Raw genomic sequence first — 13529 nt, 5'->3', positions numbered from 1 at the left:
AAAGGCAATCTGCAAACAAACCAAACAGTTTAGATACTGAGAGCTATCATAGGTCTCACAGACCATGCTGACTGGCTGCCAATTAAAATCACAGCGAGTGGCCATGCTCCCCAGGGTGGCATGGAAAACCTGCACAGAGATTTTTCCAGTGTCTAGGGACGGAACGTGCTCTTTTTTTTTTAGCTTGCACACAAAATAGAATGAGGTTTTTAAAACATTCTGCTAGGCAGGCATAGCAGATGTCACCTTGCTTCCACCTCATCACACAATTCTGCACATTCTTGCATTGTGAAGCAGATTTCATTGTCATTTACAAACTAAGCACTAGTACTAGGATCCCAAACAATATAGCATATTCTTAGACCCAAGTTGACCCTGAACGAATATGGAAGAGAAAATTATGAACCAATACACAAACTACCAAATATGAGTGAGCTGAAAAAAAGTATAAATTGAATAAACCTGATGGACATATCAAGTATCACAAATCTGCTCTATGTTTCAATCAGTTATGCTTATCTGCTTTCACACAGTCAAGTATACATTTCAAACATGTTAGTAAAGCAAGAAAGCAAGCAGAAGATAAATATGGGGTGCAAAAGCAGTAATAACTCGACATCACGTGGAAGCAGCTAAGTATATGGTACCAACTATGGGTAGACTGTTGCCAAAACCACAGAGAACAGAACAACATAAAGACCTCTGGTGCAGTCTCACACAATAGAATGAACGCCAACTTTATCAAGAAGCAGAAAGGCAGAGCTTCACATAACCTATGTTTTCTATTCATACGCTTACTCTCTTTACTACTCTAACCATACTGGGGCCTCTACGACTAGGCAGTATGAAACGTTTCCATTACCACAGAGGCAAGGATGCCCTGATAAATATTTCTCCACCGATAGGAGCGGTGGAAATTAGGGGGACCAAAACTCCACGTTAGCTGTTGTATGAGGACCATAAATTGACTCGTCAACTCACAAGTCAGAAATCAAATTTAAGTACACCACTGTTAAGACCATACTGTAAAAATAAAGAATAGCAACTGGAGGACCCAACCTTCTGAAGAAGTTAAATTGAGTGAGGATTATGCAAACCAAAAGCTCTTTAATTGCAACACATAACGAAAGAAGTAAAACCTGATGTTCTGATAGGGCTCGCTGATTCTCCCTACAACATATTTAAAACATCAGTACAGATGCACAGTTTAAATGGAAGAACCAACAGGACTCAATAGTAGACAGACAAGATTTAGATTAATTTGGTTCTTGTATTAAAGAATCAAAATTAATTAAAATCAGTCATTCCTGAATTACTTCAGTCAAGAATAGAACAGCTCGCATTAAAGCACCAAACATTTAGGCAAATCTTTATCGAATAGGATTCAATTTGCAAAGTTACAAAGTCACACTATCCATCAAGGCAGAATGAAGGTTCAAATTTCTAACTGTTCAGGCCCTACGAAAAATGGGGAAGTCCTGACTTACAGTCCATTAGAGTCAAGTCCATTAGCATACAGATAAAGATATAATGGAAAATTGAAAAAATAGAAATGGTTCGACAAAGAAGGTCTCAGTCCAATCAGCTACAGACTGTAGCATCGATAAACAGTTGAAAAGCAATGACCAATATAACCTTGGAGTCTCAAGAAGCAAAATCAATGGCGTTTCGTTGCACTTCCTTTGGGGTTTCTTCTTTTATAGAGTTTTTTCTAGCAATGTCCAGTGTCGTGGAATCCCACCACCATCGAAAGACTATCACATGTCCATGTTCACATCAGGTCACCTGAGATGGTTGAAACATCAAACTGGTTTCCCATGCTAGTCATGAAAGACGAAAGTGTGCGAGTCGACACAGGCCTAACATTGGTAAAAAAGAAATACAAAGTTGTGGCTTATAGCTATATCTGAAAATCTTTTCCCACAGGAATATTCACTTTGAATGTTAAAGAAACATTTCGGAATGTTAGGGGATAACACGTACAGGGTAAACATGCAACATTTCACTTGTAAAGAAAGATCCATTGCATTAATTCAGGGGGAAAGTTAGCACTGGGGGAAAAAGCATTTCAGAAAGGTCTTTGAATTAGCGTTGCACATTTAAATGAAATGAGCTCTAAACCAGCATCCAATAAAATGAAATTAATTCAGTTAGAAAAAAGAATGTGTATATTTTCACAAATTAGTACATGGAAATGGCTAACGTTAGAAATGCGCTACTACCACAATTTTTCACAACATTCATATAAATGCACGTTTTTCTAATTTAAGCCTACAAAATTAGTTTTTAATATTTCATCAACTATAGTCTCTAGTATCATTTTACAAAATCTCAAGCTTGTACTTCATCGCTGCATATTTTTGCAACGACTTTTCTAACTGGTGCATTCTCAGAAAAGGGCATGAACAACACTAAGCCAATTCAGTTAGCATCCCAATTTTCATCAATTTGCATTAATAAGCAACATATGCATTAAAATTCATTATCACAACTCATTTATATACATTAATGTTACCTTATAAAAAGAAAATTATCTTCACGTTTTAAAGCACGCTTTTACAATGCTTCCCTACACTTGTCTCTGTATTATATGTCACCGTAATCTAATGTGTGCAATGTGTACTTTCAACCTTTTGTGACTTGTGTATAAACATGTCGCGTATTACGATTTTTAAAATCATGCCGCATCACAGTGTATTATATATTGCACCAAAGTAAAAATGAAGTTTCCAGATACTATAAAAGCAATATGCGAATGCAATACTATAAAATGTAATCAAGCACATTATGCTTAATATGGTACATTATGTCTGCACACTACACCGCATCAAGATGTAACTTACATAAAGAGATTGTTTATTCAAAAGCCTATATACAGTGTACCTATGCAAACAGAGGAAACACCCACGTGGCTAGCACTCCCAGGCAGATAGGATAAAGGGCCCTGCCAGGTAAGTGGAGATCAATGCACGCCCCCTTCAAAGCATTGATCCGACGCGTTTCGGGAAAAGCATCCCTTCATCATGGATCCCAGGAAACAAATGCAGCAAACAACTAAGGTTCCTGTTAGTCCACCTTTTATTTTAATTAAACAGGAAGTTAATCCATCTTTTAGTTTAATTAAACAGGAAGCTGGCTCGAGTGAGCCCCATTGCATCATGGAACCAGTAGTCCAGAAAAATATCTCCCAAGTGGGATGTTTGCCGCAAAGTACCTTTTCTTGCAAAGTTGTTAGAAAGGGGTAAAAAAGCGCCACAGATCCCCACTATTTTCCGTCTGCATGGTAACCTCCAGGCCACCTGTTCCGCAATCCTGCCATGTGTACAGTGTACCTATATACAACTCACTCATTTTTCAGGTTATACAGTTAACGAAAATAATAATTGAAATTGGTTCAGTTTAGAGACAATCCCTACCATCTGTGTGTGTGTAAAAGAGACGGGAAAAAAAAGCATGTGTGACTATTCGAAAACAAAAGAAAACCACAAGTCAGTAGTTAAGAGTGAGACAACGACCCAGTTTTAATAGAGGTAACAAGTATCGGAAAAACCAACAAGTGTTGCTTTGCCAATATTTGTTTTGAGCAATTATTATATTTGCCACTGACAGCAGAATAGCAGTGCAAAAACATACAGTCATCTTGCAAGTATTCAGAGTAACATTCCTAAATGGCTGGTTTCGGCTATTAGCTTTGCCAATGTATGTGGCACAATTCTACAAGCATTGGCAAAAACACGGAGTAGGAGGTGGAGGTTCGGGAATAGTAGTAGAAAGAGAGGAGAAAAGGGCAGCGAGAGAGACCAAAAGGCAGCATAGCAGGGGAGGTGGAGGATGGTGCAAAACAGGAGGAGAGAGTGATATGAAGACATTCTGTGGGGGGGGAGAGGGGGAGACAGAGGAAGGAACTGGATATGCAATCCCAATGAGTGCTAAATCTCACATGCCACAATACCTTGCAAAAACAGTGGAAGGATACACTCAACCAATAAAAGATCAGGGTGAAGCCTAAATGCTCCAGGGCTAGGACTAACCAAGAACACAGAGGACAGTCATCAAATCAGGAGTAGGGATTTGAACTAGACTGGAAAACTCATCCAAGTACTTAGCAGACAGGTTTCTACGTCCCACTCCATGTAAAGGCAGAATATGTTAGCCACATGGGGGCACTCAATAGACCTCTGCTCAAAATTGCCAGTATTTTGCATTGTATGTCAGGTTCATTTCATTTGAAAAAATAACATAAGAACTCAGGATTTGGTCTACAGCAATGGTTCTTAACCTGTTGTCCAGGCACCCACGGGTGTCTGCAAAGCATACTTAGTGGGTCTATGACTGCTTGGAAAATTAAATAATATTAACAGGTTAATAAATTACATATAAATATAAAGAAGCAAATTGTAAAACTGAACATTTTAAAACGTTCAGTATAAGTGAAGGAATTTGAAATTGGAAGCTAAAAATTAAGTTATTATTCTCAGATTGATTTGTGGGAGCAGTGCAAGAACACCAAACAGAATATAGCATGAACAATGAGCGGTCTCAATTGAATTTAGAAATACTCCACTTTTCCCTTTATTTTTTTTTTATTTGTGAATTGATGAAAATATTTCATCATTTGTGTATTTGTTTGACAAATGCTGGGTTCTGCATTTTGAATGTTTTGAGGCTGAAACCATCACAATCGATGGCTTCTAATAATGACTCAAGGAGGGGGCCCTGGATTCCAAAAATGATTAAGTGTGGTCCACAAAAGTCAGAAGGTAAAGACCAGCCGTCTAGAAGGTACTAGTTTATCAGCAGAGGTGAGCACCAGATTGTCTTCACTCCTTCCCTATACAAAATGGGAAAATGTATCTTTACCTAGGGACACTAGAAAACCTGGTGACAGCCCTGGGTTATCCAGCACACAATTCAAACAAACACTGTTAATTTTTTATTTTTTTTTAAATGAAGAGGAAATGCATGCTGTCAGTAAAAGAATCTCTCTGAAAGGTTCTTTCATATTTAATGAGGTAGACAGAGGACGCCTTGCATAACTTTAAAGGCCGAATTGGCTTGGGACTCAAGGACAATGTTATGTTTTGCTACTATTACTTGTAGAGCGCACATACGCCAGACGGTTTCTTGGCGCTGAGGTAACCAACATAGAGGCCGCTTAAAGTATTAATGATAGGGCTGCTTGAAGAGCCATGTTTTTAACATCTGTCTGAATTTCCCATAGTTGGGGGTCGTCCTGATTCCCAGGGACAGGGAGTTCCAGAGAAGGGGGGCAATGACTGAGAATCTGGATCCATCTGCCCTTTTCCGGTTGATTCAAAAGATCGCTAGATAGTGCAGATGGGTCAAACTTAGTTGTCAATTGGGAATGTACTTATGGATATTGGACTTTATGAAAAATGGGCTTTCATGAGTAGGACTTTGAAAGTAGATCTCTGGGCAACTGGAAGTCATGGAGAGCTATCATCGCTTGAGAAATGTGGCAATGTCTAGGAAGTTAGTAGATCAGCCATGCAGCCTGGTTTTGAACCAAATGAAGCCTACGGTTGAGGAGCTGAGAAGAGGGAATTGGAATAGTCAATTGTCGATATAACCAGGGAAATTATGACTTGTTCAGTGCATCTACAGTAAAAACATTTCTTATTCTTATTTCTTACTATGTAGAGTTGGAGGAAGCAGGATGATATCACACATCCAAGTTGCAGATTCAGGGAGAGTTCCTCGTCAATAAGAATTCAGAGTCTTTTCACTCATTTCTTGAGTGGAGGTGTGTGGGTGGGTGGGGGATGGGAGGGGGGGGGGGTTCCCATCGCAGTGGACCAAAATAAAGGACTCCAGAGGTCAAGCTTATTTTTTGGTGATAACCATCTCTACTTTGTCAGAGTTTAGTTTCAGATGATTGCTGATCATCCGATCCCGAATAAACAACCTAGTGTCTTGGAAAAGCATCTTAGATTTAGGGCTGTTGTCAATTGCAAAAAGAAGTTACTCATCATCTGAATGAGTACAAATGCTTACTTACATTTCTTAAGACTGCACCAGAGGGCAAATGTATAGGTTTAAGAAGTGTGGAGAAAGGGTAGAGCCTTTTGGTACACCACAATTCAGTTGTACTTTCAGATAATTGAAGGAGTGGTTGAGCCAATACTAAGGTCTATCTAAAAAGGAGATGATCCATTTGATTGCAGAGTCCTGCAGCCCTGACATGGTCAACCAGAAGATTGAAGTTGACCGTGCCAAAAGCCACTGAGAGATCAAGGAGGACGAGAGGGCATGAGTTATGGCTCTGGCACTTCCTCCTGCATATTGTCCATGACCAAGAGAAGAACTGCTTCCGCAGAGTGTGCTAGATGGAAGCCAGCTTGGCAGGGATTACAAAAATCTGAGTCCTCAAGGAAGGAGCAAAGATTACGAGCTATATTGGCCCCTAGTATTTTTGGCAAGTACTGGAGTAGAGAAATCGGACAACAGTTTCGAGGAGGTGCTCACCAACTTTCTTTTGTAGAGGTACCATTATTGCCTCCTTGAAGGAACTAGGAACATTTCCTTGATTAAGGGACAAGTTGAGGAAGGATAACGCCAAGTAAGGAAAGAGAGTGAATACAGTTATTGGCTCCAATGACAACAACAAAAAACACTGGGAACATGATAAGCTACAAAATACAATTGATGTATGCATAAGGGCACAAGAGACTGCATGTCAGCCTGAGAAAGGAGACTATTCAAAGAGGAAGAACATTATGAAAGAACCAATGCTTAAAGGTTTTACTTTGGAAAAACATTAAATAGCCACCGCAATATTGTCATCCAAGGTAGTAACACAACTGCTATGGCCAACACTTAAATTCATCAAAAAGGTATGTAGCAAGCCATATATTTATAATCCAGTTAGGACACTGGGAGCCAGGAGCAAGAACTACAACTACCGAATAGCAGCAATTGAAGAAAAAATTCAGTATTGGCTGGAGTCACTCTATATGAAAACTATATTGGTATGAAAAATTTAGGGGTAGATTTTAATCAAGATTTGAAATATACACATTAAAAAACAGTGTTCCTCGAGTTTATGAATTATTAAATGCATCTAATGGGATTTTACATGTGATATGTTGTACCTCTAGGTAATAGGATTTAGCAATATGTTCAAAATGAAATTGCCTAGGAGTCATCTCAAAGCATCAATCTATCCCCAGGAAAATGCTACTTTACTTCCAATCAAGATCAGAGCTGGGTCTCGCATCTTCTAATCTCATCAATAAAGTAACCTAAAAAACTAGTCTTTAAAACAAATTTAAAAACTGAGATTTTTCTGTCAAATAAATAAACACTAAACACACATTAATATAGATTTAAAACAAATATTCAGATACTTCAAAACTGCAGCACAATGCATACTCAAGAGGAAGATATTGAAGGTAACTTACGTGCAATGGAGACAGTTGCAGGCCTGCTGAGAATTGCGCCCGCTGAGTTATTAGCAATGCACTTGTACTGGCCTGAATTAGACGGGCTGAGTGAGAGGACAGTCAAAGAACCATGCTGCACCTCAACATTGTCCAGCTTTCCATCCAATCTCTGCCCATTGAACACCCAAGAGATTTGAGCTGTGTTAGGCTCAGAAGTGCAGAACAGCTGTACAAGCCCGCCCAGCTTCTGGATAGTAGATAGGGGTTCAGAGACAAAATGAAGAGGCAAATCTAGACAAAAGAGAGAAAAGCATCAGCTGCATATTTTAGTCTCAGCAGTTTTAATTAGGCATAGACTTTTTATGTTATGCTTACTACCAAACAATTACATGTTAAGTCGAGGGATGCATACAGAATCAAATCTGCTTCATTGATGATTGATACACCACAGCCAACATGTATTATGCGACCATGTTGATTTTTTCAAGACCTATAGATTTACCCTGTATATTCAAGTCTTTTGTCAAACTTTTAGCATTTTAGCTTCTGAATATGAACTAGTAGGAATGGTGTCCACGGCAATGCTCTCCCCTGTACACATAAGTGTTGTGATACAGTGGGCAGGTTTTAGCTTCCTAGATATCCAAACCAAGGAGGAAAAGTGACTACCCTGTGTAGCAACTGCAGCTAGTCTGGCTTTGGGTTTAACGTGGTACCAGAGCACATGACACATATCTAAGGTTCTGTTCCAAGAAATCCAACCATTCATGGAATTTTGGAAAAAGTAAACTGGTTAGAAACTAAAAGGCAAAATACATTGGATGAAACACGAGCCTTGAGCTCCCTACTTCTGGAGAGGCTATTTCAATAGCTAGATAGGGATTTAAAGATACAGCGGTAGATTCAAAGAGAAGGTCAAATATTTAGAGTTGGGTAGAAAGGAGTGGAGTTGGATGAGGTAGATTTTAGAGGAGTGAAGTAGGATGGAGTGAGGTAGATTGGCGTGAGGTAGGATGGATTAGGGCAGATTTGAATGGGGGAGTGGGGTTGATTGGCGTGGCAGACTGGAGTGGGGTAAATTGAATAGGGGTAGACTGGGTTGAAGGGGGTGGAGTGGGGTAGATTGGGGCGGAGTGGAGAGGGGTATATTGGAGTATATTGGGGAAGAGTGGATTGGGATGGAGTGGTGTAGACTGGAGTGGAATGGAGTAGATTAGGATGGAATGGAGATGGTAGAATGAAGAGGAGTGTGGTAGAATGGAGAGGAGTACATTGGGGAAGAGTACATAGGAGTGGGGTAGATGGGAGTGGAGTGGATTAGCGTGGAGAGGAGTGGGTTAGAATGGAGTGGGGTAGATTGAAGTGGAGTAGATTAGAGTGAATGAAGAAGACTGGAATGGAGTGGGATAGAATAGAGCGGGTAGAGTGGAGTGGGTTAGAGTAGAGTGGGATGGGGCAGGGTAGCATGAGGTGGGGCAGGCTAGAGCAGAGTAGATTGGTGTAGATTGGGGTGGGGTAGGTTAGATTGGGGCAGAGTGTGGTGTAGTAGATTGGAGAGGAGTGTGGTAGATTGTGGTGGAGTTAAGAGGGGTAGGTTGGAGTGGAGGATGGAATATTGCGGTAGATTGTAGTGGAATAGATTGTTGTAGAGTGGAGTTGGATAGAGTGGAGTGGAGTAGACTGTGGTAGATTGGAGTGGGGTAGACGGAGGTAAATTGCAGTGGGGTAGAGTAGACTGGAGTGGGATAGATTGTAGTGGAGTGGAGATTGGAGTGGAGCACACTGGAATGGAGTGGGGTAGAGTGGGATGGAGTGGGGTGGATTTAAGTGGGGTAGATTTGTTGGAGTGGGTTGCATTGGGGTATGATGGAGTGGGGTGGATTAGGGTAGATTAGAATGGATTGAAGCCGAGAGGGGTAATTTGGAGTAGAGTGGTAGACTGGGATAGAGTGGAGTGGGGTGTGGTTGATTGGGTTAGTGTGAGTGAGATGAAAGGAGTGGGGAGGAGAAGAGTGGGGTGAAGAAGGTTAAGAGGAGTAGATTTGATCAAAGTGGGGTAGAGTGGAATAGACTGGAGTGGAGTAGACTGGAGTGGGTTCAGTGGGGTAGGCTAGAGTGAAGTGGGGTAGATTTGATGTAGTTGAGTGGATTGGGGTCGAATTGAGAGGGGTCGAGTGGAGTGAGGTGTAGATTGGGGTGGGATGGACTGGGGTAGATTGAAGTGAAGAGGAGGGGGTATAGTGGATTGGGGTAGAGTGGATTTGGGTAGAGTGGGTTAGGGATAATTGGAGTGGGGTAAGTGGAGGGGGTAGACTGGTGTATAGTAGAGGGGCTTGTGGTGTTGTGAAGAGAGTGATGTGAAGGGGCGTACAGTGGAGTGGCATGCCAGAGTAGAGTGGGGAGTCGTAGAATGGAGTACCGTGGCATAAAGTGGAAGGACACGAAGGGGAGTGGTGTTAAGTGGAGTGGCGTAGTCTGGAGTATTCATGGTCTGGTAGCGCGCTGCCATCACAGACCACACATTTTCAATTGAAATGGCCATTACATTTGCACTGATATACAGTTTTATTGCACACAAACGATTGTGTGGGGATAATGTGTATTGATGTGTTTTAATCTTATTCAAAAAATTGTTTCCACCACGCTTCAGAATTACAAAACAAATGTGCTTTATTTGTACATCCTACACCCTCTCCTCTCACATGCGCACTCAGCAGGATTGCCACAAATTCTCTCACTTATAAGTCGGAGAAAGAAAAGTTTACACCAAGCCCCCCCAGAAGAAATAAACTGACATTCGACCTCTATCTTTGAATGAATGAAAGAAAGAACAAAACTTAAAGGCCTATTAACACACAGGGAGCTCATGGAAGGACACAGTAAACAAGGGATGGACGAACTTAAGCTGGACACCCTTAAGCAAATATACCAGCAAATAGAAAGTAAGCAACTGTAAGTTGCAAACCACAAAGCCAAAAGTAAGCAATGGGCGAAATGCATTCCTAGGGAAACTTTCATAATAGCCACAAGAAGTTGTAATCAAATCAGGAAGCTGTGCTGTCTGCAGGCTTCAAGCTAAACAGCTGAACATGACCTAGGGGCTGCATTACAATCCATTGTACTGTTAGTGGGACGCTCGGTCCGGGGACCTGGAGATTAGACTTGCATAAGGACTATATTGGCAATAGAAGAATTAACACTAGTTGCAGAGAAATAGCTCAAACTGTTTACTACATATTAGACCACCATCAAGTCATACTTAGGAATATGGGGAGTTCAGTGGCCTTGACTTTTGAGAGTTTACGGGTGAGCAATAAGTGCTGATCCAAATGTCCAGGTTTGAGGTGGAGTCAGAATCAGATTAAAGACATTAATATGATCTAGACTCTATATTAAGAGGCTCTGAATGGACATTTCTTGTTGCAGCAAGGGGTGGCCCTTGAGGGCATAACTGGGGAAGAGAGAAGATCGTGGCCTGCCAGGTGAGGGATTTGAATTTTATTGTTTCATGGATTCTCACGGGCCAAGACTCAAAACTGATCTTTTTGGCAACAGTGTAAAACAAGCATTGGCATGGCCAATAGGTCTTGCCTTTGGGACCTTATAAGTATTTAGTTATGCAGCAGGTCTCAAAGGCGAGATCTATTGGCTAGGCCAGTGCTTGTTTTACTTGATTCTCGGTCACTTCAAATAGACAGCAGGTAGCCTTCAGTAAAAGCCACTAGGTGGCAGTATGGCGCTTTAGAGAACCAAACTCGTGGGCGTTCATTTGAGTTTCAAAAAAACAAACTTTAGAGAGTCCCTATCTAATCATTATATGGATCACGTGTTATATTAAAACAGAGTTATAGATTCACATCATTAAATATTCATACACATTTCGTCAAGGGTCAATACTAACAATAAAAAAATTGAATTTGAATTAGTGTATAGCACAGGAAAGCAGAAAAACATATGGTATGTTACAAATCAGTTTTTATTCATCATATTTGTTAAAAAGTTTTTTTAGAGACCATAGGGTCTTTGTACATTACACAGACTAAAAATAATTTGATAAAAAAATATACCACAATAATATTATAAAAGAAACAAAGAAACTGTAGCTTGGGGCAACTACACAATGCATCACGGCTCTATGGTAAAGCAAGCATACCAGGTTTGTTTCACACTAAAGCAGGCATGGCACATGCTAACATGAAGCGGGCGCCATTACTGCTCAAGAGCAGGGCCCCGTGAGTGGTGTGCGCAGTCCGGCATTGTGAAAGTGAAAGCATGCATGGAGCTCCGAAAATAAAAAACAAGAAACGGCCGCCGTTATTGCTCAATAGCAGCATCCAGCGAGTGGTGTGTGCGGCCACCACTGCTGAAGCGTGGGGTGCCAGACAGCTTGCACTTTAAAGCCTGAACGGGCTGCAGGAAAGGGACATTGCAGCACTTTATTATTTAACGCAGTACAAAAGTACACTTTTGCTTAACATCCAAACAAAAAGTACACTTTTGTTTAACGCAGCGTCACAATGCAATTTAAACCGAAAGCAATCCGAACAAACATACGGTACAATAAGAACAAGCCGCGCCAGAGACATGAAAGGCGTGTCAGCCATTGTTGAAGATAAACGCGGTAATAGGAAAAAAAAGTGCTTAGCGGCTAATTAAGAGACACTGTCTCCCGCCGCAAGTACAAGATCCAATCCCGGGGGCGGGCCAAAAGAGAACAGGGTGGCAACCAGGAGGGATTAAAATGTCTCCGGTGCAATCATCCCACTGTTTTGCATAATCCATTATGCAAAACGACACGCACCAATCAAAATGGCAGGTGGAGCTGAGACTCGACTTCTGGAACCGTACTGATTCCAAGAAGCCCTTGCATGGCGAGAGCAGCGCATAAGCGCTGATAACGCTAGGCGAGACCTAATAAATGCCGCTTGGAGCAGTTGGTACAATGGTATAATAGAATGAGATTGTAGCAATGTGTCATCTGCAAGGAGAACATCCTGAACCACTCCAGTGCAAGTGGCAGCACTCTACATACACTTCCTACACAAATTTAAAAAGAGAGTTATTTCTTTCCAGCTTCTGAAGCATGGAGGGCCTCGTCTTCTCTTAAACAAGTTATTAAACACAATTCCTGTATCTCAAACCTAAATGCACCACAAGACCCTTTATCTCCTTAACCCCGCCACACATTTTATGATGGATCCACTGTCAGTGTGTTCTTCCATGTCCTTCATCTTCAGGGAGGCCAGTTAATTTCATTCCCACTGCAGACAAAGTGGAAACACCCTGATTGAGCACCAACTTGTGTTTCGTCTGCGTAAACCGAATCCTAATGAAGTATCAGCACTAGCTCCAGGCAGTCAGTCCAAAATTACGTCAAAAGATTTTGCCCAGAAAATCCTGAAACCAAGACTCTTGCCTTGAAAAGGCCAGAATGCCTCCATGCCTTTGCTTAATCGAGTCGTCGTCACACATTCTACTCAACTCCAATTTATCAACAGAAAAACCAATAACTATATACTTAACAAAATCAAACCATACACCTACTAAACTGCCCTCCTTTCTACTAACCAGTTTCTTCATATCCTTAGAATACACAATAAGTCAAAAACTGTTGACATTTTCAGATTCCCCTACAGCAATTAGAGGGAAGCCTGCTCAAAGTATATATATGCTTGAAGCTCAATAGCCAACATAAAGACTGAAAATGCACTTCCAAACACCTAGTTTTCTTCATGAAGGAGGCTTCTAGAGACAATCCGGCTCATTGTTCCATCCTACAATTTATTTATGTGCTAGTTGACTCAAGTCCAACTCAGTATATCTCTGATCTTTACTTGTTCATCTTGTGGTACCCGTCAAAGAAAACTGAGTTTGAATCATCGAGAGAAACAAAATCTTTCAACAATTGCAGTTTATCCGGAGTGACGTCCTTCATCTTTGCTATGTTTAACTTTGATTCTGTGGCCATAATTCAGTAATTATCAAAGGCATTATTGGCTAAGCATCTAGCCAGATCACCAAAAAGAAATCCATCTGCCCCACCTTTTCTCTGCACATAAGCATATACCACCATTCTCGATCGAACAATGTTTCAGGGCAAATTATATGTTAATAGGACAAACAGTT

The 13529-nt window shown here is 41.0% G+C and overlaps 1 protein-coding gene across 3 annotated transcripts in view; it reads right to left on the bottom strand.

Annotated features, from left to right (window-relative positions):
- CDON (cell adhesion associated, oncogene regulated) overlaps nt 1-13529 on the bottom strand; it is a 120825-nt gene that overhangs the window by 62385 nt on the left and 44911 nt on the right. For all 3 annotated transcript variants that reach the window (XM_085647398.1, XM_085647400.1, XM_085647399.1), the window contains exon 3: nt 7422-7694. In XM_085647398.1, coding sequence (XP_085503524.1) covers nt 7422-7694 — 273 coding nt within the window. The remainder of the gene's footprint in view (nt 1-7421; nt 7695-13529) is intronic.

This window comes from Triturus cristatus, chromosome 3_2, assembly GCF_964204655.1.
Source record: "Triturus cristatus chromosome 3_2, aTriCri1.1, whole genome shotgun sequence".
Taxonomy (NCBI): domain Eukaryota; kingdom Metazoa; phylum Chordata; class Amphibia; order Caudata; family Salamandridae; genus Triturus; species Triturus cristatus.
The sequence above is the reverse complement of the archived record's forward strand: the minus strand, read 5'-3'. Positions and strand labels throughout refer to the sequence as shown.